The following is a 26,751-nucleotide window of genomic DNA, read 5'->3' as shown; positions in this document are numbered from 1 at the left end:
ATCCAATTGGCTAGCTCAGTCTGGACCCCATGTGATCTAACCTTCTGGACCAACCTACCATGGGGGACTTCGTCAAAGGCCTTGCTGAAGTTTGTGTAGACAACATCTACTGCCCTGCCCTTGTCAACCCTCTTGGCCACCTGCACTGCACTCTCTGTAGCTGCTATACTATATTCTGTATTCTGTTTTCCTTTCACTACCTCGATGTATTTATGTATGGCATGATCTACCTGGATAGCACACAAACTAAAGCTTTTTCACTGTATCTCGGTACACGTGACAATAATAAACCGATAAATAAAAGATCAAATTCTTGAGATGATTTCCCATGCAGAAAGCCATGCTGACTATACCCGATCAATCCTTGCCTTTCCAAATGCACGTAGATCCTGTTTCTCAGAATCCCCTTCTGTAGCTTTACCACCATTGATGTCAGGCTCACCAGCCTCTAGTTCTCCGGCTTGTTCTTGCAGTCCTTTTTCATCCTTAAGGCTTTGATGAAATTTCCTATTAGCCATGAAATTTTTGGAATATAGCCCTAGTTTGTGTAATCTTTCCTCAAATCTTGGGATTCTGGTATCGTTCTGGTAAATCAATGCTACATTGCATCTGAGGCCAATGCATACCTCCTTTGGAGCACTGCTGTTAAAAGTTGTTCAATAGTACTCTCAGTATAATCTAAGCAAAGCTTTGTATACCTGTACAATAACTTACTAACACTTTGGCATCTTACAATACTCCAACATACACTTAACGAAATTAATCTCAGATTGAATGTTACAATTTCAAGAAAGTTTTTTCTCTTTTTGCACAGACATGGTCGTACCTTTCTGCTTCAATTTATTTCTTTTTTTCCTCTTGTAACTGCTGCTTTTTAAAGTAATCATTACTCTGACAACTTTGGTCTGCACTCTATCGCAGACATTGCCCCTGTTCTCTCTACTCCATCTCTCTGTGACTTAAAACATGCTTGTTTTTACTTTTCCAGTTCTGATGAAGATACCTTGACTCTCATCATACCTCAGAACAACCATGACTTTATTGAATGGCAGAACAGGCTCGATGGGCCAGATCGCCTACTTCTGCTCCTATTTTCTTATGTTCTTTCTTATGTTCTTATGAAACATTAACATTGTTTTATCCTCATGGATGCCACTTGACTTGCTGACTCCTCCAGCATTTTCTGTATTTGCATCGAATTACCAGCATCAGCAGTTTTTTTGCTCTGATAACTTCCAACCCCTCATATTCTCATTCCTAAGAGTTAAAAGCTCCATTAGTCTTAGACTATTTTCAACATTTTAATGATCTGTACACGTTGGCACTCAAGGCTCTTTGATGTTCCATATTTCTAGCTTTTTACTATTTTGGAAGTTCTTGGTTTTATCTTTCTTCTATCAAGAGTGGTTGAGCTCACATCTGGTACATTAGGAGTGTGGTAGCATAGTGGTTGTTACTGCAGCAGTAGCCAGAGTTCTGGTCCACTGATCCAGAGACAATGAGGTTGAATTCCACAGCTGGAGAATTTAAATTCAAGTAAATTTGCACATTTGAAATACAGCTAATGTCAGTAACTAAAGTGAAATTAAAATGTCTGGACAGGAAATCTGGCCTGTACGTGACTCCAGACCAAGCAATGTGGTTGACTTTGAACTGCTTCCTCAGTTCAGGAGCTATTAAGAATGGGAAATAAAAACCAGCATCATCCATGCCCCACAAACAAATAATTTATTATTAATAAATAAGCAACTTAAATGTATGGCCTTGTTTATGTCTGTTCATCTGTTATTCTCCTTGTAAATTAATACTCCTTAAAATGCCACCTATTTTTGTCTCTTCGCCAAACTTGACCATGTACCTTTCTATCTCATCATCCAAGGCATTTAACCAAAGAATAATAAGACACATTAATTAATATCGAGCCAAATTTAGTTATAAGTCAAGAGAAGCATCAACTTTTATGATGTAATGGAAAGATTATGATTGTGTAGCATTTTTAAAGAAGTGTGATTGAGAACCACATTATTCTCAAGAGACAAAATTAAACAGCCATGAAATACCTCAGAAATATTTGGATTCAGGAGAGAAAATGAGAGCAAGACAGATTTTCTAAGGAAATTACATATTTAGGTTCAGGTTTCATTATTAACTCATGCAAAATAACAGTAATGAAGAAAATTTCCACCAAATAGTGACCAGTCCACAAGACTAGATTGTTTCCATCCCGGGGTTTGAAAGAGACGAGAACAGTGCAAGGTTAATCAACATGCTCTCATTTTGCTTATGATTGGAAAATTGTGCTCGTAACTATCTTTCAGTGAAGTTGAGAAATATCAACTAGGTAAATAAAGACCAGTTAGCCCTGCACCTATTGTCAGGAAATTAAAGCTACCTTTACAAATTCGTGGTGTTCTCTAATTGACTGAAAATTATCCAAGTGTTCAATTGCTCTGTCCTTAATTACAGACTCCAGTAATTTTCTGGCAGCAGATGTTAGGTTAATAAGCCAATAATTCCTGGTTTCCTACAATCCTCTCTTGCTCAATTCTAATTGAAAACTTGTTGTAAACTTCACAAAATCACTCTTCAGTCCCATGATGACATAGATCCATATCACCATAAAGACCCTTTAAATTCCTTCCCTATTTTCTCTCAATGTTCTGAAGTTAAAACAGTGGTTTGGAAAGCCCTTACCATTAACTTTGAAGGAAGTTTCCTGCAAAGGTTCGGCTAGTTCTCTGTCAACATCAGTTGCTGATCCAGAAGATCTTCAGTACCCAGTAACAGCGACATTATGAGCAGGATGGGTTCTTGAGAAAACTAACCAAAAAGTAAAAAAGACTTTTCACTAACATTTTACACTGCAAACTAGTTGGATAATCGTTCAAGATTAATAACTTTCTATAATCAAGTTATCCCAAATTGCATACCATACTCTCATGTTCAAAACAATATCTTGAAAGAACTGTCACAAGTTGTTTACTCCTGCACCATCTTTTTGTGCCCTTTAAAATGTCCAAAGTTGTGTTGGCTCTGCTTGCAACCAGAAGAAGAAATTCCCAATAAAGGCAAAATATCATTCAGTTCCTTATTCAATTACACCACATCTTTGACAATGGATTCCTCAGTCATCCTCCTCTTACCCCACCCGCTTTAAATTAAAATCAACTCTACCTTAATAGCCCATAGTAACACATTTTCATGTTATCTTCTCAGGCAATCTGTCAGAATCCAGGATAACTTGCATCCACTCCAATTCTGGGAACCACACAGTCTTAACGCAAATGGGACAGGGGATGTTTGACAGGGGTGGGCAGTTTATAATGCCATACACTCCTCCCATTTACGTTGGGCTTCTGTGTACTTCCCCTGCAAAGACCCAAGTTTCTCAATATTATTCTGAATGCTCTTCCTATTATAACATTCGAATTGGAAGCTGGTCTTCTAATTGCCAGTTTCACTCTTGCTCTTCATTAATAGTAAAAACTTTCTCTACTTACCTTCAAATCCTGCACCAAGTGAGGGCAACAAATCAAACTCCAGAGTCAGTGGTGCTGAGAATGCAACCAAACCTTCCTTACAGCACTGGACCTGAAGATAGTGGAAAAGATAGCCAAAAACTTGTCCATTAAATCCAACTTTTTCTTTCTTCACAGCTGAAAATGCAACCATTCCACATTTGATTAGAAGAGGATTTTTAAGCTTGCTTCTGGGGCAAAATGAAATAAACAGTTTAATTAAATCTGTGCATGTTTGAATAAGGGACCTCTTGTTCTGAGAACATGCTGCATTTTAGTTCCCAGTGATTACATTTTAAAATGAGTAAATAACTTAAACTTTTGCTTTGTCTATAAAGGCAATTTTCTCACATTGATTAAATACTTAGAGAATGCTCTTATTTGTTCACCCACAATTGCTATGTATTTTTTAAAAAAGCCCCTGCAATCTGCAAGTGCCCAATTTAAGGCATATATTGAGAAAAGGCTGCAAAAGGCCTCTTTGTTTAACTTTAATCCAGAACACCTGAGTAATGATCCGGAGACCTTGATTCAAATCCCACTCTGACAGCTGGGAACAATAAAGTCAGTTAATTCATTGAATGTTACATAATTAAAAATATGACAAGAATCAATGAGTACTAAAGCACTGAATTGTTTCATAAAACATTCTGATTCATTAATGGTCTTCAGGGAGGGAAATCTGCCATTTCCTGGTTCAGTTCACATTTGATTCCCTATTGATAGCAATTCAGTTATTACCTAACTGCCCTCTGAAAATGGCAATAAATGCTGTTTTCTAGAGACAACCAGATCCCATAAATGACTAAAATAAAATTAAAAATCAACCACAATGCACAGAAGAATTTTTAATTGTTTATTCAACAGAGTAGCATTTCCAAATTAATTCCAAGTAAAAATCATTATCTTACACAGTAATAATTTGGACAAATACAATTTATTAAGCTTGTTAACAGCAGTTCAAACAATTTTTTTTGCTGAAAATTGAAAGAATTTAATGATGTATTATTGAACTGCACAAACTATAAATCTAAAAAAAAACAAAAAGTGCAATGCTGCAGATGTTGGTAATCTGAGATGGAAAATGCTGGACACACACAGCAGGTCAGGTAGCACCCATGGAGGTAAACGGCCAACTTTTCAGGCTGGTGACCTTTCATGAGAACTATTCAGAACTAAAAAAAAACATGATTGGCCTGAAACACATCCACTCTGCTTCTTCCTCCATAGATGTGGCCTGATTTGCTGAGAGTTTCCAGCGTTTTCTGTTTTTAATCATAGATCCCCATGTTACATTTCCGACATCAGAAAAAAAAATTCATCTTAACTACAGGACAGTGCAGAGCAGAAGATGACATAATAAAGTTTTACCAAAATAATCCAGGGTTAGCAGCGGGTGAAACTTTGCGTTTAAATGTACACCTTGCATTAATTATCTCTGGATTAACTAGAAAAAAGGGGTTTGTAAAACATATTGGAGAAATTAATAGGCCAAACTGTCCTATCACAATTGCTGCATTGGCATCCATCTGACAGTGTGGAAAACTGCTCACATATCTCCAGTCACAGTAAGCAGGAGAAATACAATTGGGCTAAAAACAACCCAATCTGCTCTCAGCCATTGGGCAAAGTGATGGAAGATATCAACATCAAGTGATGGATGCTGTGCTGTGTTATCAAACAGTACTTACTCATGCCCAGTTTGGGTTTTGCCAGGCACACTCAATTTCAGTCTCAACCCCAAGGTGAGGTGGGTGCTTCTGTCCATGACATCAATACAGCAGTTAATTGAAGGTGGCATTTAGAAGCATTGGTCAATGGGTATCAAAGGGTTGGAGTGATCCCTTGCACAAAACAAGCTGGTCATAGTTAACAGTCAAACATCCCAAGCTTCAGAACTTTGCTGCAAGGGTTCCTCAGTGTAGGATCCTATAGGCCCAATCATCTTCAGCAGCTTCAACAGTTGCCTCCCTCCCATTGCAAGGTCAAAAGGTGGCGATGTTTACTGATGAGAACGTTCAATTCCATTCACAGTTCTGCAGCAACTGAGACATCCCACGCCTGCATACAGCAAGACTCAGACAACATTCAGGCACGGGCTGATGAATAGCAAAAAAAAGTCATGCTACAGAAGTGTCAGACAATGATCATCTCCAACAATAGAGTCCATCCAATTATATCTGACATTCAATGGCATGATCTCTGCAGAGACCCCCACTAACAATGGGTTCACTATTGACCAGACTTCAACTGGATCGTCCAAATAAATACCACGTCCATAAGTGCAGGTCATCGATCTGTAGTAAATTACTCATCTCCTGACAACCCCAAAGCCTTTCCACCATCTACACAGCACAAGCCAAAAGTACGATGGCAAATTATAGCAAAGTGTGGGAATCCCTTCACCAGTACGACTGCAGCATGTCAAGATGATAGCTCACCCCCATCAAGGGCAATCAGGGATGGTCAGAAATAATGACCAGTGATGCCCAAAACCTGAAAAGTTAACAAAAAATAGAGTTGATAAATCCCCAGGACCTGATGAACTATATCCCAAGGTCTGAAAGAAATGGTGATGGAAATGATGGATGCACTGGCTGTCATCTTCCAGTTCTACAGATTCTATAGAGGTTCCCACAGGTGGAAATGCAGCAAATGTGGTCCCATTATTTAAGAAAGGAAACAGAGAGAAAAGTAGTGAACATACATCAGTTAGCTTTGCATCAATAAAAGAAAAAAAAAATGGAATCTATTATTAAGGAAGTGATAACAGGGTACTAAGAAAATGAAACATTGGGTAGAGTCAACATAGTTTTTATGCAGGAGAAATTATGTTTGACAAATCTGATACAGTTCGAGTTTGTAACTTGCAGCGTAGAGAAGGGGAGACCAGTGAATGTGATGTATTTGAACTTTGTGGACTTCAGTAAGGTATCATAGAAAAGATTACGAAATAAAACTAAAGTGTATGGGATTGCAAGTATATTATGACATGGACTGAGGATTATTTGACAGATAGAAAACAATAGGAATACACTGATAGCTTTTCTCAGGCCGACAAGCTATGGCCAGCAGGCTGTTGCAGAGATCAGTGCTGGGATCCCAGCTCTTAGCTATCTATATCAATGATATGGATGAAGGGATCAGGTGCAATATATCTATGTTTGCTGATAACAAAAACCTGGGTGGCAGGGTGAATTGTTAAGAGGATGCAGGGGGACTTCATGTGGATGTAGACATTGTAAGTGAGTGGGCAAGGAAACATGCTAGCAATTAGGAGGGCAAATAGTTAAAAAGAAATCTCTTTACCCAGAAGCAGATGAACACATGGAATTCTCCACCCAATAGGACTTTGGAGGCTCAGTCACTTAGTATATACACAGATCTATAGATTTTTGTATATTACGGGAATCAAGGAAAGCAGGGATAGTACTGGGAAGTTGTGCTGAGGGAAAATACCCTCCATGATCTTAATGGATGGTGGGGTTGGTATGAAGGGCTGAATGGTCTACTCCTGCTTCTATTCCGTACTTTCATCCAGTGCACAAAGTTTTGGTGATCACATACAAATATCGAATTGTGATTTATGTTATTTTGACACTGCAGGTTCAACCTTGATAATTATCAAGACATAAACCCTTTGCAAACATAATTAGAAATTCAAAATAAAAAAAGGTACATTTTCTTTTAAGTAACCAAGGTATAAAAGTTACAACTTTGTGCTCCAACAAACAAGTTCACAAGATGGGTTTGAAAGAAAGCCACAGCATTCACAGATAAACACTTGTTCAAAATAATCCATTTAAAAATTCAATTTCCATAGTTAAACAATCTCAGTTCTAATCCCTTTTTAAAAAAAATACATAGATCACTTATTGTTTGCAGGAAGTTTAATTTTGATGGCAAGCTAACCAAGCATGATTTTGCATTTCTCAATTTTCAGACACATTTCAGAGAGCACTTGCTCATTTTTAAAGTCAACTTAATATCCAGTTAAAGTTGTCATATGGCCACAGTGATAAAGGGAGTTTAATACTTATACCTGCAATCAAACTGTTCGAAATAAATTTAATAGACAGAAGACCTGAGTGTTGTAATTACTACATCTGCCAAAAGAGAAGATGCAGTGATGATGTACAGGTTAATGCGATTTCACAATCAGTAATGAAGAGGGGGAAATATTATAATTGTAAAAACATAGCCCTCACAATGAATTTCCTTTCCATGGGACAACAGAGATTATTCCAGCCATAATTGGAATGGTTTGTTTTTCCCACTGACTGAGTTATACCTACATCTTTATATCTACATCATTATATTTACATCTACATCCAGTAACTACAGCTGCTTCAAAATTAGGACTGTTGATCGCTCTTCTCTGAAGCCTTTAGACTTCCTGTTTTACAGTTCTTTTTATATGAGGAGTTACATGAACCATGCCAGACAATACAATCAAGCAGTCAGCAAGCTTCCATCTCATCTTTGTCCCACAAATAGCCTCGCATGCTTTAACTCCTAAATAGTGCTAGGTCACCCCCACAACATGGAAAGGTTTTGAAAAAAGCTTTTTTGATGGTGGAGAACTTATGTAATTTGTTTGCTTTGCCGTTCCTGGCATGATTTCTGTATATGATAAACGTCTTGTTACTGATTATTCTCTCAATTAAACCCATCCAAAAATTATGTTGCTATAACATACTGCTCAACATAACATTATTTTCTTGTTATTCTGCATATAATACGAGCCATTTTTAAAACAAAGCAAGCACAAAGGACTGTTCCAAAATAGTGAAAATTCAGACAAAGTGGAAAGCTTGAAAAACTTTATTGCAACAGTGATAAATTATTTCTGAAGCCAGTGAAAAGCACAGTGCTGTAAGTTGCACTTATACTATTCACTTTTCTGAGAGATGCCCTCATGAAAATAGGATCATTTACAGATAACAGTCTCTGACATTTCAGTTCTCAGGAGCAAGTTGCCTGAATGTAAACTGGACTAGTTAGCCATACTATATGCAGTTCCAATGGCTTTTATCCCTGTTGTTGCAAGAAGCGAGAAGCTTCGTATTAGAATGTGCTCCAAGTTGAACATTTTACTTTGAAAAACATAATTCTTTGGATTTGGGATACACAATTAGTATTTGGAAATTTAATTATTTTTAATGCATAGTGAATTTATTTAGAATTATTCTTCATCTGTGGAATTGGTAACTTGAGGAAGTGCATTATAGCTTGTGCTACTTTTTCAGGACCAATGTTGTACACAGGATGCGTTGGTTCCTGGAAGAGAGAAGACAATTCACAATGTGTATAAATAATACTGTAACTGAGATGATTCATATTGCTTTATGATCAAAAAATTATTCTGTATCTGAATGACATCCAGTCTACGTAGAATGGGATTAAGCATTACTTGCAAATGAAAACTTAACAGTATTATAAAAGCTGATGATAAAACAACTCAAATGCATCCATGAAGCTATCCACAAGGCAAACAAGAGCATTAATCAACTCTGAGCACAACTATATTGCTAAAATGAAGGATCTAAAGGCAAAATTATTAAATAGATGTCATTAAGGAAAATTATCTGAACTACAAATTATTCCAGTAAATTATTGATGAATTCCTGTAATTTCCATTGCTAATCTGCAAGTGTCACACAAACTTTTCAGAAGATGTATCCTCTTAATGAACTAGTGCTCACCTCAAACACAGGAACTGTACTAGATGGCTAACTGTGTGAGTAGACACAAACTACACAAAAGAATTTGGGGAGATTCAGTATGTTGCTCAGGTTTGTCATTCTTAATTCAATTTCAAACTTTAAACATAACCGCAACACCAAAATTACAATGAAAACTGTAAAAGGCTTGATCATACCCTCTAACAAATGATTAAATATTTCACAATAAACCCTCAAAGGATGGTTGCTTAGTTCTCCCACATTTCTTGTTGCTTACCAGCCGATTGTTTTTGTCACCCACAATAACTTCATGCAGAAGTTCTCCACCACCAAAGTGCTGTGCCACTGAAAGTCCACTTAGACAATAGCAGGTATGATAAAAATCCCTTGATCTATCATAAGAAAAAATATGACAAGCTTTAATAAAGAGCAGTCATGCGTGAAATAATATCATTTGGTCTGTGAAATCCAGTAAGAGGAACAGACAACATTCAACAGCCGTAATCATGGAATCTCCTTTGGTCGAGTCTAGTTCGAAAGCTGCAACTAGAGATTAGTTACAAAGGGAAAGAAAAATTACCAAAAAAATAATGAGTTTGATTTTATCATTACAGAAAACTGCTTGACCAGATGTGATAGTGATCTATGTCCAGATCTTGCAATCTGAAGCAAATGCATAATCTGATTGAACTTACTTTTTTACTGCAGCATTATTCTATGTTATAGTTATTTGGGTTCACCAATTCGTCATTGAAATACTTAAATATCTTGGAAGCTGTCAAAACGTGCAATCAACCTAAAATGGTGTGATACACTAGCATCATGAAAGCATGTTTACATTTAAGGGTAGTCAGTCCATTTTATCAACAGTCAAACACTGCTTCATAAAGCCCTTAGGGTCTTTTGTTTGCCAGAAGGTAAATGACTCCAGTTCAAAAATAATGCTAAGGTACACAGTGCTAAGGCAGCTATGAATGGCACAAAACATCAAACCACTCTTCCCTCACACATAATTTTAGGTCTCTTATAGATTTGTTAATTCCATGACCAGGTCAAATTTTCTGCCTCTATAAGAATTACTCCTTTTGAAAGCATTCCCCATTTTATTATTTTCTTTCAATAGTAAAAAACCAGCAAGGATAAACCGCTAACCCCAAAAAGTTGAGTTGCAATGTACTGTATGAAATGACCACTCACTTGCCAGGTTTATCCAACAATCCTCCAGTGGAATTCTGACAACAGAGTAGGATGTACTCTTGAAGTGCTTCTTGATGAAACATCCAGTGTGTCATACTGAGAGCATCTTTTCCTACAAAAACATTACAGCCGAGTAGAATTAGCACACAAGATAATAATTAAAATAATAAAGGAGTACATTCTAAATCTGAGAGATCAATGGAACAGAATTTCAGAAAAAGAACTACTGAACATCAAGTTCTACTCTGTAATCTTTAGCCACCACCAAAACTCTGCACTTCTGCTCGATTCCATTCAATTCTCCAGTGTGAAAACAAATGTTCTCAACACTGAGGTCCAATCAGCTTGTTACTTGAGTTTTCAAATATTTCAAAGCCTCCTTTTCACCAAGCTGACATCCACTTCTGGAACAAAGCTTCCTTTAGCTCCAGTCACCATTAAAACCAAGTATGACTAGGCTGACACTGGTTCATGCTCCCGTCCTTCAAGTTCCATGAACCTCAGATCATCGAAAACATTAATGCCTACATTCTGCCTCAAAGTCACATTCATCCTCAGGTTCTGCTCCTCAGGTGTCTCAAATTCTTAATCTTTGTTTTTCAAACCCTTAGTGGCCTTGTATTATCCATTCACTCATCTCAAGTCCAGCAGTGTCCAAGCACCTTCTCTGCAGTTTCTTCCCAAAGCTCACCCAACTCTTTAAAAGCACTTCTTTGATTACCCTCAACAGCTTTGTATCAACCGCATGCTTCCAGGGAATGTCTTGGAACTGCAAGACTTACTGCTTACTTTCACAAATTAAGGAGCAAATTTAAAAAATGGTCAACTTAGAAAAGCAATGGATGCCCTCATATGATAATTCTATTTCCAGCAAACATCAAAACAATGATTCAAGTTTTTATTTAACTCAACGGACAAAACTAATGCTAGTGCTCAATTACTTAGGCAGTAAAACTTATTTTTTCCAGATGGCAGTTTACCGTATCAAATTGCCAAAGATTGATCAGGCAGATAATAATTTACGACAAGCCTGCTCCATATATTCAATAAATAGTGTCTATATTCTCTTTTTTGATGTTTTAAAAACCGATAATTGCCCATTCATTCATCAGTTGATATAAGAATTAACTGCAATAAGTGGAAGCAAGTGCATAATATTATTTAACTGATGCTTTTGTACACACCCTCTGCATGTAGTGCACGGTGCAGAAGTGGCAAGAGTCCAGCCTGCCAGAATGAGTAACAACCATCCACCAACTTGTTGCACCGACCTTGAAATCCACCCTCAAAGCGCATTTGCCGACTTGTCACCCAGCGCTGTATGAATGAGAATGACACAGCTTAGAACATGAAAGTAGCATCATTCACATCACATCATTTTAATCACATTCACATTTTGAAATTGATTCTCATTCTTGTCAGTCTATGAATTATCACATAAAAGAAACTTGAAGCATTTGCACACCTGTTCTTCCATTACTACCTTCTCAGTTCCCTATAAAAGGTATTGGTTTTGGTTTATTATTGTCAGGCTTGTACTGAGGTACAGTGAAAAACTTGTCTTGCATACCATTTGTACAGATCAATTCATTACACAGTGCATTGAGGTAGTACAGGGTAAAAACAATAACAGAATACAGAGTAAAGTGTCACAGCTACAGGGAAGTGCAGTGCAGGTAGACAATAAGGTGCAAAGTCATAATGAGGGAGATTGTGAGGTCAAGAGTCCATCTCATCACGTAAGGGAACTGTTCAATAGTCTTATCACTGTGACTCAAGCCTGGTGGTATGTGCCCTCAGGCTCCTGTACCTTCTGCCTGATGGGAGAGGAGAGAAGAGAGAATGACCCAGGTGGGTGAGATCTTTGATTATGCTGGCTGCTTCACCAATGCAGCGAGAGGTATAGACAGAGTCCATGGAGGGGAGGCTGGTTTCCATGATGCGCTGGGCTGTGTCCACAACTCTCTGCAGTTTCTTGCGGGCCTGGGCAGAGCAGTTGCCATACCAAGCTGTGATGCATATCAAGCATCTTCATCGTCAGAATGTCACAGAATTAGTTTGACTTCACCAAACAAAGTTAAAATTCAGAGACAATTTTCAACCTAATAGCCCTTTTCCTCACTTTCACACAAATTAACACAAAGCTATTGCATATATTAACAGCTCTTATTATGAGAATACACAAGAATATTATACATATATTATGTACATTACCTAGCAAACCAAAAATACACAATTATCTTGGATTTTTAAATCTGCTTGGTTCTCTCTTTTCCCCTTTCTGCATTTAAGTCCAACCAAATTAGAGTTCCAGATGAAATGCATTAAAGAGTTGGAAAAAGTTCAGAGACACTGTTACAGATGTACATACTTCACAAGAAAATGCCCCTTCATTTAAAAAAGTACATAACAATGGAACTGCAGACCAATTATCTCAATGTGAGCAGCAGAAGAACAGAAAAAAATTACATCAAAAGATGCAATGGGAAAACATCTAAACTACAAACTTATTGGAAAGGATTTCAACACAGATTTTGGAAGCAAAGATCGTATGTTTAGCAAGCTTAATGAACTGTTTGGAGAAGTAACAGAATAAGAAATGGAGTACAATAGTTTCACTATATTTGGATTTCTAACAGCTGGTCCATAAGTCATAGAATTCAAAGCAGGCCAGTCAAAAGATGAATAAGTATTTGGAGACAGAAATGAGAGAATTTGGATTAGGCAAAAGGATATTCAGGTTGGCAATGGTAAGACAAGGAGCACCAATTAACTCACAACTTTGCAAAATTTACAATCACACCAATTTAGCAAGTGTAGTCATTACTGTGGAATACCATGCAAACTACAAGGAGACATTAGTATGCCTGCTAAGTAGCAAATTAATTATAATCTCAACAAATGTGGGGTGTAAGAAGAAGAATGAGGCCACATTGTCCCTGGAAATAGTCAAAAGGGGTAGATAAGCAAGGGATACAGCTGTAAAAAATGTCTGTTAATAAAAGCACAAATGAAAACTGGAGTTCCATTCTAGAGGGTCAGAACTGAAAAGCACATGCACACTTTGTAACAGAATCAGCTCCTTCTCTCCATTACAAAAGAACGTAGGGGCGCCAGAGAAGTCGAAAAAAAATTTATGATGATATCAGAAGTGAGTGGTTATATCCATCAACAAAGAAATGAATAGACAGCTTTTTGTTTTGGAAAAGAGAAACTGATGCGTAACCCAATAGAGATCTTGATGGACGTGCAGATTTGATGGACGTGAAGATTTGATGGAGTGCTGGACTGAGAGAAGGATGCAGAAAAGCTTCAGGAAGACATGGAGTGAGTGAATGGGTAATGACAGAGCACTTGAAATCATGCACAAAAATGTGTGCTCATCCAATCTGGTGGATAAAATAGAAAAAAGTCGATTGCTTTCTTAAAAAAAAGGTCAGAGACTGATGTTGGTGCTCAGAGGGTCCCAGGAGTCCTTGTGTGCAAATGACTGAAAGTTAACATGCAGGTATAGCAGGCAATTATGAAAGCAAACATTCTGTTGCTTTTTACTGTATGAGAATTTGAGGACAAGAGTTGGATTTCTTCTCCAATTATGTAGAGCCTGAGTGAGACTGCATCAAGGACACCATGTGCAAATCTGCTCTTCTGCCAAAGGAAGCACACGTGTAATAGAGGGAGTGCATTGAAGGCTCAGCTGATTGATTACTAAAATGACAGGTTTGTCATGGGAGGAGAAATAAAACTACTAAGACTATAATCTCAAATTTAGAAGAACAAGAGCCAATCGCATTGGTGACAGGGTAAAATGCAGGGATAAAGTTTCTGCTTTCCAGGGAGTCCAGAACCACTTGTCACAGTCTTAAAGTAAAGAATCAGCCATTCTGGACCACATTGAGAAGAAATTTCTGCATCCGCGTATGTGAAGTGGCATACCCCAATGCCTATCACATCGCGGCGGGAGACTTTAATCAGGCTAGCTTGAAGAAGTCTCTGCCTATTTTGAACACATCACCTGCAACACTAGAGGACTCAACACACTCGACTGTTGTTGAGCTTACCACGAACACACACTGCTATACCACCATCAGGAACGCGTACCACTGCATCCCTCACCCACACTTTGGTAAATCCAACCACCTGGCTGTGCTTCTTCTGCCTGCGGGCGGACAGACAGACTGAAGAGCGCAGCACCGGTGAAGAGGACTACGAAGAGTGGGACGGCAGAGGCAGAGGAGTGAATTCAAGATTTGCTTCGAGTTGATGGATTGGACCGTGTTCAATTATTCATCAGCAGACCTAAATGAATATGCCACAATCGCCACCGACTTCATAAGGACATGCCTGGATGAGTCTTTCCCAACCAGAAACCCCGGATGATCCAGGAGATTCAAAATCTGCTAAGGGCCAGATATGTGGTGCTTAGAGCTGGCAATCCTGAGTCATACAAGAAGTCCAGATACGACCTCCAGATAAGTCAACAGAGCTGATTGTTGACTTCAGGATGGGGTAAGTAGGTGAACATGCATGTCTACTTTGGGGGGGAAACTGGTGGTGGAGAGAGTCAGCAGCTTTAAATTTCTGAGGGTCAACATATCAGATGACCTGACTTGTGCCCTGCACATAGATGCAATCACAATGAAACCCTGCCAGCATCTTTACTTTCTCAGGAGGTTAAGCTTGTCACCGAACACTCTCACAAACTTCTACAGATGCACTATTGAAAGTGTTCTGACTGGTTGTATCATGGTCTGGTACGGCAATTCAAATGCGCAGGAACACAAGAAGCTGCAGAGAGTAGTGGACTCTGCACAATACATCACAGGCACATCATTTGCCACCATCGATAGTATCTACATGAGGTGCAGCCTCAAGAAGACAAAATTCATCATCAAAGATCCCAAGCATCTGGTCCATGCCATCTTCTCGCAGCTACCATCAGGCAGGAGGTACAGAAGCCTGAAGTCCCACTGCACTGGGTTCAAGAACAACTGCTTCCCTTCAACCACTCAGTCCTTGAACCAACCGGCACATTAATCACTGGTTTAGCAAAACTATGACCACTCTGATCACTTCGCATGAAAATGGTCTGTTTTTTTTTGTTCTAATTGTGTTGTCTTGTAAGAATTGCACTTTATGTTTAATTTATGTTTTTATTGTGAATACTGCTTATATGATGCTATGTGCCTGTAATGCTGCTGCAAGTAAGTTGTTCACTGCACCTGAGCATACATGTACTTGTGCATAAGGTAATAAATGCAACTTTGAGTTTGAACTTTTGGAATTGCCAACTGACTCAGTTGCCAATGACACTCAAGATAGATTGATAAATTTTAGATAAAAGGGAATAATGGGATAAAGATTCATGCAGGAAAGTGGTGCTGAGGTAAAATATCAGCCATGATCTGCTGAATGGTTAAAACAATATTGATATATATAAAGTGGAGGAATGACCAAATATTTATTGGTTAGGGGGCATCGCACCCTTCACATTCTTTTTTAATTAAATTTTTTTCAAAACCTTAACTCTGTTACTTCTGGAAGTGAAAGGTCATTGACCTGAAATGTTAAATTGTTTCTCCCTTAACAGATGTATTCCAGTATTCTGTTATTCAGCTTTCCTGCATCAGAATTTTTAGAAATTCCCTGCCAATCACTTAAAAGTCAGCTCCCTTTTAAATTCTTCATCTGTTGACACTAAAGCCACATTTGAAAAAGTCAGTCTTCCTGGATCTCCTCTTGCCCTTCTCAGCTTCAATGGAAATAGACCGTTTCTCATGCCTTTCTTCCCATGCCTTGACTTATCCAAATGAACCTGCAAGCTACTCCAGCTGTGGCCCAAATGGTTTTTATTTAACTATTTTCATCAATAATGAAAAACAAAACATTTTCCAGACAAGTTTCTGAGCAAGCACTCAGAAAGATATCAGTGTCAATGATACCCAGCTAACCTGCTAACAGGTTGTAGAGAAGCAACTTGTGTGCAGGCTGCTGAGTGTTAGAATGGTACCATTTCCTTTACAACTAAACGTCCAAGGCAATTTGAATTTCATGAATAAACTTGAATGTTGAAGGTTGCAATTTAGACGTAAAGGCTAGGTGGTGCTATACTTCTGTTGAATGCCAATAATTCAAATTTGCTACAAGGCAACACCAAAATACATTTGGTAACTTGCATTTTGCATATTTTAAAAATTGAATTTATGATTGAACAAGTTATCTTTAATTCCATAACTAAATTATTTGGAAATAAAATCAATCTTTCAAAAGAGGTTTTCGCAATTCAAATTTAATTCACAATTAAAATGAATGATTCAACATTGCTAGAAAAAGTGCTTAGAAAAACAAAAATTGCTTTGAAAAATCAAATACTTATCATGATTTCATAAATAACTATAGAGCAACAAGCTAGAGTAAAAACACATTTTTGCTATTTTGGGTTCCCCAAAAGATGAAAAAAATCCTGAGGGACTGTTACTACACAAATGTTCTTTCTTCGAGCCTACTTTGGAGTATCTGAACTGGTCAGCATTTGTGGAAAGAGAAGTTAAAGTTTTGGGTCTAAGACCCTTCATCTAAGCTGGGAAAAAAGGGGGAAACAAGTTAATTTTCAGCAGTGGAGAGTGTGAGGTAGGGTTGGGTACAATAAATGGACTGATTTGGGACTCCCCCAATTAACATTTCAGGTCTGAGACCCTTCACTATTTCTCTTTCCACAGATGTAGTCGAGTGTTTCCAACATTTTTCATTTTTATTTCAGATTTCCAGCATTTGCAGTTTTTTGTTTTTCATTTACTAGATTAAAGTAATTGATCAAATCTGCCAATATTTGGCTATATGTTAGTTTAATTGTATAATTTTAAAGATTCAGTCATTCTCAGTCTGAAATGATTCCAGGACTAGGTAACAATATTTGATGCCAGCATAAGAATCTGGGCCAATTCTCAATTATTACTTAATTCAAATATTCTGATGTCAAAATTGCAATACCAAAATCTCTTCGCGTTACTATTCATCCTACATGCGGGTTGTTGTCCTAATCCTGTATATTCAACTTGCTCTATTTTCTCAGTTATTATTACTTAACTACATGTGCTTCAGCTGCCAAAGGCCCAAAGCTCTTGAGTTTTCTGCATCAACTTTCTTCACTTCCCCTTTCTTTCCTCCAAGATGCTCCTTAAAATCCACCTCTTTCATCTTTGCTCATCTGCCCCAATTTCCTTTTTAGGGCTCAATGTAAAAATTTGCTTGCCAACACACCTTTGAAATTTAACTTTATCACTTTCAAGGTTCCATATAAATGCAGACTATTGTTGTTAATGTTAATTTCCTGTGCAGAAGAAAGCTGGAGAGCTTTAAGGCATCTGGGTAAATCACAATAAATCAGATTTGAAACTGAGAATTCAGGGAGAGCAGGAATTGAGGAGAGAAAAAGGGGTTCCTCGTATCGGGCAGACATGATAGTGTAGTGGTTAGCGTAACGCTATTACAGCGCCAGTGACCCAGGTTCAATTCCAGCCACTGTCTGTAAGGATTTTGCACATTCTCCCCATGTCTGCGTGGGTTTCCTCTGGGTGCTCCACTTTCCTCCCACATTCCAAGGACGTACAGGTTAGGAAGCTGTGGGTATGCTACGTTGGTGCCGGAAACGTGGCGACACTTGTGGGCTGCCTCCTGAACACATGATGCTAAAGATGCAATTCATTGTGTGTTTCAATGTACATGTGACTAATAAAGATATCCTGTATCTAATTTATATGAGCCAAGGTGTGGTTTCCAAGTACCTAGTTTACTGACTTTCACTGGTTCAAATTTAAAATTGGTCTCCTTTCTTTCAAATCCCCACATGTAGCAGATCTTCTGATGATTAACAAGCTGAAGGAATTTGCCAGCCATGTTACTGGGGAAATGACTCTTCTTCTGCACGTTAGCAAGTGAAGTTTCCCACCAGCTGGCAGGACCTCAGCTGATCAGTGATGCTCCGTGGAGCCCCAACCCTGAATTTCATTACAATTTCACTGGAGCCAGGAGGCGGAAGCTGTGGAGAGGCATGATAGTAATTGGTCTGGGGAAGCTACAACTTTATACTTCACAATACACTTACCATTCAGCAAAAAAGAGATACAACCAGCCCACTGAGCTCCATGGGGAGTTCTGTGACCTTGCAGGATTGCTGGGCAAAGGTGCAAGGTGAATTGACAGATTGCTGCAGACATCAGTCTCTGGTCCACAGGAATGTTTATGCTAAGTTATAAATGTTTTGTTATCAAATACTTACATATCCACAGGTAAGTATTTGTCCTTAGTTGGTAGCACTGAAGGCGTAATAGAGTATTGACTACATATTTCCAAACCTTGGTTTCATTGATTTCAGCAAAACTAAATTTAAGGCAGAATTTAACCTGCAGCTGCTACTATTTTGTATATTTAATGTAATTGACCAAGGTCAAATTCCGGGTGCTAATAGATTCCTCACAGTATATCAGTGCTTCTTAATGATCAATTCAGTCTTTGGTTTGTTCAGTTTGAGAATGTAGAAGCCTACATGGTATATTAGACTAAGTCAATATTAATTACGTTTAAATAAGAACTTGTTGAGATTTTATTGATCGTTTTAATTAGAATGAAAGGATGCAGCCTGCTATTCTGATGCCACATGGGAACTTCAGAACTCATGTATCCTGATGGCTCACGTAGGAAGTGCCTGCAGCTACTCAAACTCATTCTCTGTTTTCTTTCCAGCCAGATGAAGCTCAAAACAATAAGGGAGTGGTAACTGGGAACGAGAATCCTTTGGGAGTGTGAGTCGCAAACTAGTGTTCAACAATAAATACCAGTAAGACATTCAAAGAAATGTCAACTTGGAAAAGAGCTGTATGGTTGCTGGCAATAGTGTATGGTCGCAAGGTGGAGAAGTGACATGACACAGCTGCACAGCAAGGTATTGGAATCTGTTAAGATTCAACACCAAGGGACAGACAAGCAGTTCTAAGAAATAGTCAAAGACCAGGTGGCCCTTCAGGCCTGTTCTGCCACTTGGTAAGATGACGGCTGATCCAAATCAGTTCTGTTACGCTTAATACGAAGCCGATAATGACACATTGCCTACAAGGTGCCAAGGTAAGGAACACTTGAAGGTACAGAAAATTCTGCAGGGGAAAAGGGAAGAGCCACACATTTTAGTGAATGTCAAAACCAATGTCAAGAAAAACAGTGATGATTATTTTGTTAGAACTTAAGCAGCTGTGAAGTTAAAAAATGAACATGCAAGGGTTATATATTCTCCACACTACACAATGGAAAACACTGGTGAGTGCTGAAATAAGAAAATATCGAAGGTCGAGACACTGGGGACAATGCAGCAGGGAAAGGTTCAGATTTCTGAACATAAAGACTTGTCATGGAAGGAGGATACTGCACAAGGTACAGGGTTTGCATCTGAACAGAGCTCGGATCGATAACCTGAAGAGCAAGTTAACCAAGAGCTGTGGGAAGTGCTTGAAATAATGCCGGGTGTTAGCCATCAAATGCAGTATTAAGAATTGGGAATGAGGTAGACATTGGACTGGAAAATACAAATACAGTTGGAAATAATACAGAATTGGGTAGGATCACTGTAAATGCAGATCAGGGTTGCTTTGTAGCTCGAAGACCCAGCATATATCCCACTTTGTTTGCTAATTTAGCAAATGGTAAAGCTAAGACAGGAAACGTTTTTGTTTGCACAATAGTAACATGCTCCAAATTTATCAGTTCAAGTTTCTACTCTATTCACCTTAAATCCCAGGTTTTAAAGTAGCTTTTTATATTTGTTTACTTCTGATGCAATAAATTCAACACCTGCAATCTTACAGCTCTTCTCTAGCACAATTACTGACATCAAATTCCATTTACCACTTTAATGGCCATTTCACCACAGAAGTATTTTTCTTAAAGCTCTTTTGTAGGATACAATTGTTCATGGTTACAGTCAGCATTTCTTGTACACCCCTAGTTGCCCTCAAGCTGGTAATAATGAGCCCAATCCTTTGATTGTGGCAGTTAGTGTGATGGAGAGACACTGGTTCCCCACTTAGCACTAACTCACAGAGCATCAATACACTATAGCACTTTAGGTCTCCCATTCCAAACACACACAAACCTGTACTTTCAAAAGATATTTACTTGGGCTGTGCAAGTTGTCAGCTACAAGTTGTGAACCTCTGTGCTACCTGTCACTGTGTGCTGTTGTGCAGTTCTGTGATGCAAATCCCTGCCCTCCCTATTGCTGCACTGCAGCTCAGTGTAGAGAGGCTCCCAGTGAGGGCTGGTGTTGGCCCAGCTGGGCACCTGGTATGGCTGCTCTGTACCAAGATGTGGGGTTCAGGGCTGTACCCCGGGTGACATGCAAGGGTGGGCCTTCACTGGGGAAGCGCAACATGGGCTCTCTGTTTTGACAGACTGCCCACCCAGATCCTAGTCTCCCTCATCACCTCCTGTTCTATGTGTTGGAAGCTGCTGTCACCCTTCCCTTTGTTTGGCTGCATAGCTCTTCCCTACCCAGAGATATTTCTCTCTGGAACAAGCTCACTGGGCTCCACTAGGGTGCTCAGGATGGCAGATGTGATGAAACTTCATGAATGTTGTTGAATTAGACGAATTCAGGCTGAATGGGGAATAATCCTGATAATGGAAAGATGGCAGAGTCAGAACATGAAATCATTTGCTGCAAAGAGAATGGCATTTTGAATTGAAGATTCCAAAACTTTCCCTCCAAAAAATATTTGGGCATTGGCTCTCATGCTTGTAAGCTTGTAGTTTTGGTTTAAAGAAAAATGTCTGGGCAGGGGAGAGCTATTCTGCCAAACAAAGGGAAGGTGAGACAGCAACCTCCTTCATATCCAGTAGGAGGTGATGAGGGAGACTGTAGGATCGGGGTGGTCTGTCGACCATGGAGCACACAGTCCCTAGCAATGGCCCACCCACACCTTATCAGGTTTCACACCTTAGAGAAATCCAGATCCAAGAATGGATAAGGAGCTAACTGAAACAGTTCAAATTTGAACTGTGTTGAAGAATCACGAGGCAAACTGTGCCAGTAAGACAAATCTGTTGACATTGAGGTTGAAACAGGTTTTTGATTCTAGTGTTGGGAAAACCAGTCGAATCCCACCCATTCCATGAACTTGTCATCATTTACAGTAAAAGAAACAAAAATCTTTGTCAATGCTGAGAAGAACTGAGTCGTAGAAGTGTGGTGTAGAAGTGTGGTGAAGATCAAAAACAAGCTGTAATGATTACAATTTGTCCTCTGCAAGCAGGTAAAGTTGTTTACAAGCAAGTTGAAAACACTCCAATAAGAACAGCAGAGAAGATGACCAGTGATCAGAATAAGAATGCCACCAGAGGTTACCAGAATCCATGGCCAAACACTGTCATTTTCATGGAGGGCCTCTGTACCTCCCTCTGCAACTAGATGCTTGACTTCCTCATCAGTAGACCTCAGTCAGTGAGGACTGGTAACATCTCCTCCTCGCTGACCATCAATGCATGCTTAGCCCCCTGCTCTACTCTCTACATACACATGACTGTGTGGCGAAGCACAGCTCCAATGCCAGATATAAATTCTACTGTTGTTGGACGAATCACAGGTGGTGAAGAGTCAGCATACAGGAGTGTAAGAGGACACCAGGTTGAGTGGTGCCACAACAACAACCTCTCACTCAACGTCATCAAAACTAAAGAGCTGATTGTTGACTTCAGGAAGGGGAAGGAGGGCAAACGTGCCCCAGTCTACATTGGGGGATTGGTGGTGGAGAGAGTCAGCAGCTTTAAATTTTTGGGCATTAACATATCGGATGACCTGTCCTGGGCCCAGCACATAGATGCAATCACAAGGAAGGTGCACCAGCGTCTTTACTTTATTTGGAGGTTAAGGAGGTTCAGCTTGTCACCGAACACTAACAAACTTTTACAGATGTACTGTTGGAAGTATCCTGACTCCCTGCATCATGATCTGGTGTGGCAATTTGAATGGACAGGAATGCAAAAGGCTGCAGAGAGTAGTGGACTCAGCCCAATACATCACGTGCACATCCCTCCCTACCATCGGTAGTACCTACAGTAGGCGCTGCCTCGAGAACGTAACATCCATCATAGATCCCCACCATCCGGACCATGCCATCATCTTACAGCTACCATCGGGCAGGAGGTACAAAAGCCTGAAGTCCTGCACCACCAGGTTCAAGAACAGCTACTTCCCTTCAACCACTTGGTTCTTGAACCAACTGGCAAAATCCTAATCACTACAATTTAACAACACTCTAAACACTTTGATCACTTTGCACTACAATGAACTGTTTTTTTGCACTAATTGGGTTCTTTCTTGTAAGAATTGTGTATAGTTAATGTCTAACTTATGTTTTTCTTGTGACTGTTGCTTACATGATGCCATGTGCCTGTGATGCTGCTGCAAATAAGTTTTCCATTGCACCGGTGCATATGACAATAAATTTTACTTTGAGATGTACAAAATCTCTCAAGTGTTATATTTAAGAACTTTGGAATAAATACAAGTGTAATCAAATACAGGCAAGTGAAGATCAAATATTGTTAAGTGAGGTATTTGGGTCATGACTAATGGGTAATGTCTATTTTTTTTTCCAAACCATCACAGCAGTCTCCAAATTTGGAATTTGTAGCTGGGAGCCATAATTAATTTGCACAAGATAGATTTGACTTACCAACAAAGCTCTGAGATCCAACATCCATTCCTTTTTAAGGATGACCATGGCAGCCATACCACAGAATGTGTACCCTCCATGGGCTTCCATTCCAGGGACACCACCTATCCCACCCTCCCAGTTCTGACACCTGCAAAGGAAGCAAATATTGTCACCATGCTGTAAAAAAGTAGGTAAAAGTGAATTACAATAGTTCCATATCCTACTACTTCAGATATATAATAATGGGATATCTTGCAATGCAATGCCTAATGTTCTGTGTTGGTGCATCATTCTTATTTACCAGTGTCTTTTTCCAACCTTTTGCTTTGATATGAAGTGATCAATTTTAAGCACAAAAACAGGAAATTGGTTGAAATGGGCAAAATATACACTTTTTCACTCTTACTAAATTTCCCCTCGCTTTTCTTTTACTTCAGTTGTAGTTCAGTTATCACACAAAGATGAACAGATTTCAAGACTAGATCTAAAAATGCTTGTGCCTTTCAGAAGCCTAACAGAACATCACGATTGTCTGAAGACCCATTAGGAAGTTCTTGCCTTTCCAATAGTGACTCCCATATTTTCTAAGCAATTGTGGAGGGACCAGCTGACTGGGGGCAGGCACGGTAGTGTAGCGGTTAGTGTAATGCTATTACAGCACCAGCGACCCGGGTTCAGTTCCGGCTACTGTCTGTAAGGAGTTTGTACGTTCTCCCAGTGTCTGCGTGGGTTTCCTCCGGGTTCCTCCCGCATTCCAAAAATGTACAGGTTAGGAAGTTGTCGGCATGCTATGTTGGCGCTGGAAGCGTGGCGACACTTGCGGGCTGCCCCCAGAACACTCTATGCAAAAGATGCATTTCACTGTGTGTTTCAATGTACATGTGACTAATAAAAGATATCTTAATCTCATGTGCTAAAGGCTGCAGAGGGAAAATACACATGAAAAGGTGCCACGTACCTACTATAGGGATTTCTCTAACTAACTAGCGCATTCTAACGTGCTCAATGACAAAGGCAGCAGTTTTGATTAATGGAGGACTTAAATTCCAATTGTATTCTGAACTATTGAGAAAATCCCTACACCTTTGTCAGCTTATTTGGGAAATGAATAAAAGAACAGTGTACAAAAGTGGCTTCTGGTGGGCTCCACTAGTCATGGGATGTATTTCTGCAGAACATCTATCTTCCCAAGCAATTGGCTGTCTGGCAAACAGTGCAACTAAGTGGATGTTCTAAACATCTCTCATCAATTTAAATATAGTCTTTTCATTACTCTTGATTATTTATAAGCAGCCTAATATGGAAACTGTATGCAAATCTTGTTATCTGTTGATCTTTATCTCCTATAATGTACTTACCTTATAATCCACTCAGGTGTCCCCTCAAACAATGTAGGCGTGATTATGTTTGTTAAGGATGCAACAGATGCCGCACAGTAGGCACTCCTGAAAAAATTGGAGGAAAGGAATTTTGCTTCATGCATTATTTAATCAACAATGCTCAAAATCAGTTGCGAAATAACAGATATAATGAATTTGTACTTTTGTTTACATATCACTGTCATTAATAATGTATGATATCATAAAAACAATTTATTCTTTAAGTGCTGAATTCCCCTTCCTTAGAAGCTGTAGTTTTAATCGGAAGGAAAACCATTAAAGTAAGCACCTTGATCATCAGTATGCTTCCTTTGCAATGTTAGAATCTAGTCCATGGACTACAGTCCAGATATGACTCACAGCAATATCATAAACAAAAACTTGCTTCCACTAAAAGTTAATTATTTAGAACATTATGATTACAATGGAGCTATGATGAAGATACAGTTCCCATTTTAGATGAATTTTTGCATTCATGTAATGGGTTTTTAAAAATCCTTCATTCTCTGCCCTCAGCAATAGCATCAGTAATTCCCAAACAAATAATAAATGAGCAATCTTTGCAGTAAATCCTGCTCTATCCTCTTCCATTGAAGCATATACCAAACTCCAAGACCATAAGATCAATGGCAATTCAACAATTATCCTCAGTACAAAAAAAGAGCAGCTTTATGATGTGATCTGACTGCTTACTCTGGGTTCCATCAAATGCATTATATTTAAAACAGGTGTAATTAATTTCATCTGTGTCTCTGGTCCTCTTGGAATATGCATGATCTAGTACATTGGATTCAGAATGTTTTACAGAACTAAGTAAGAGAGTTCAGCACAGATATAGGTCATTTAATGCAACTAGTTTGTGGTAGTCTTTATACTCTGCATACATCCATCACTTACTTCTTTCTCGCATGTATGAATCTACTTACCTACAGTAAGCATTAAAACCATTTCCCTCAACAATTCCTGTGGCAAGTTCCATTATGTAACTATACTTGGGGGAAAAATAAATACTAATTTCCCACCTGGAGTTTTTTGTTGGGAAATTTGTACCTATAATCCCTAGTTTGGATTATCTCATCACATACTTAGTAGAACTCAACCATAATTTTAAAATGCCTCTACAAGGTATTCTCTAAATCTCTGATTTATTGGAGATTTTCCCCAATAAGAATCTTTTAGTTCTGCCATCATCCTCATTTTTTTTTTGTTTAAAATACTTTTTGCAATGCTTTTATAGTTTGGATGGCAGGACTACATCTGGTTGCTACGGTCTCATAAATTCAACACATATCTGAATTTGTGGAATTCTACATCTTGAGGAACCTAGCAATGTTTTATTTATCGACCTGCAAAGGTGTTTTCTCCCCATCTTATTCATCCACGATCCTGGAGTGTCATAATTTCCAAGTGGGTGGGTTATGTTTCTATTTTCCCTTCTTAAGTGAATCACCTCACCTTTATCTATGGTGAGACTAATTTGCCAGTTAACTACCCAGTCTGCAGTTTTCTAAATTTCTCATTGTGTTGCATTTTCTCTCATTGCTATGATCAAACCGCACTCTCAGACCAACTCCCACACCACTGTACACATCATGAGCTAATGCTGTTATTAAGTTACTTATTCCTGTTTAAAAATAAATTATGAATAACCATGGTTTTACCACTGGTAATGTGATATTAGTGACTGTTATGCCCAAAGGGAACAATAGCCTTCTTACAGGACTGATGTTTTGCAATGTGGAGAGATATCTGGTGCAGCCTGTTGATGAATTATGAAACACAAAGTAGGTCAAGATAAAAGGGAAGCAAACATTAAGTGAGACAGGAATGTGACTTGCTACTCAAACAAATCAGCTTTGCATCTCTAAGATGCTTTCAGAGGAAAAGCAAAAACTCCGAAGTGTCATCCAAAAGGAACTAAAGGGTTCAAGCAGATGCAGACTCTCTATGAATCATAAATGAAAGTTAGCTGCTGTAGAAGTGGACAATGATATACATTGTTGGTCCACAAGAATCAAATGCAGATTCCTTTCACTGATTCTCCAGCTCTGTCACTTTTGACTTCACTGTAGAAAAGTGAGTGGAAGCCAGAACATAGCACATGAATACATAAGAGTTGGTGGAGGGAAAAAGAACAATTGTTTCTTGGTATACAAGGGGGGGGGGGGTGGGCACAAATAAGGTCAGGTTCATTAATTAGGATTACATCTTCATGTAAGAACTGTCAGTGGGGACCCCATCAATTCATCCAAATGGTGAAACTTCCATT

At 38.9% G+C, this 26,751-nt stretch overlaps 1 protein-coding gene across 3 annotated transcripts in view; it reads right to left on the bottom strand.

The window, feature by feature from the left end:
- Positions 1-4,360: 4,360 nt before the first annotated feature.
- fntb (farnesyltransferase, CAAX box, beta) overlaps positions 4,361-26,751 on the bottom strand; it is an 81,303-nt gene continuing 58,912 nt past the window's right edge. For 2 of the 3 annotated variants that reach the window (XM_052029487.1, XM_052029468.1), the window contains exons 8-13: positions 24,462-24,548; positions 23,122-23,251; positions 11,584-11,716; positions 10,400-10,511; positions 9,480-9,594; positions 4,406-8,798 (exon numbers count right to left, since the gene is read on the bottom strand). In XM_052029487.1, the coding sequence (XP_051885447.1) occupies positions 8,694-8,798; positions 9,480-9,594; positions 10,400-10,511; positions 11,584-11,716; positions 23,122-23,251; positions 24,462-24,548 (682 nt within the window). In that variant the 3' untranslated portion in view covers positions 4,406-8,693. Of the gene's footprint in view, positions 8,799-9,479; positions 9,595-10,399; positions 10,512-11,583; positions 11,717-23,121; positions 23,252-24,461; positions 24,549-26,751 lie in introns of all 3 variants that reach the window. The other variant, XM_052029478.1, reaches the window with a different exon arrangement.

This window comes from Pristis pectinata, chromosome 1 (genome assembly GCF_009764475.1).
Source record: "Pristis pectinata isolate sPriPec2 chromosome 1, sPriPec2.1.pri, whole genome shotgun sequence".
Classification (NCBI taxonomy): Eukaryota; Metazoa; Chordata; class Chondrichthyes; order Rhinopristiformes; family Pristidae; genus Pristis; species Pristis pectinata.
This window is presented reverse-complemented; position numbering and strand designations above follow the sequence as displayed.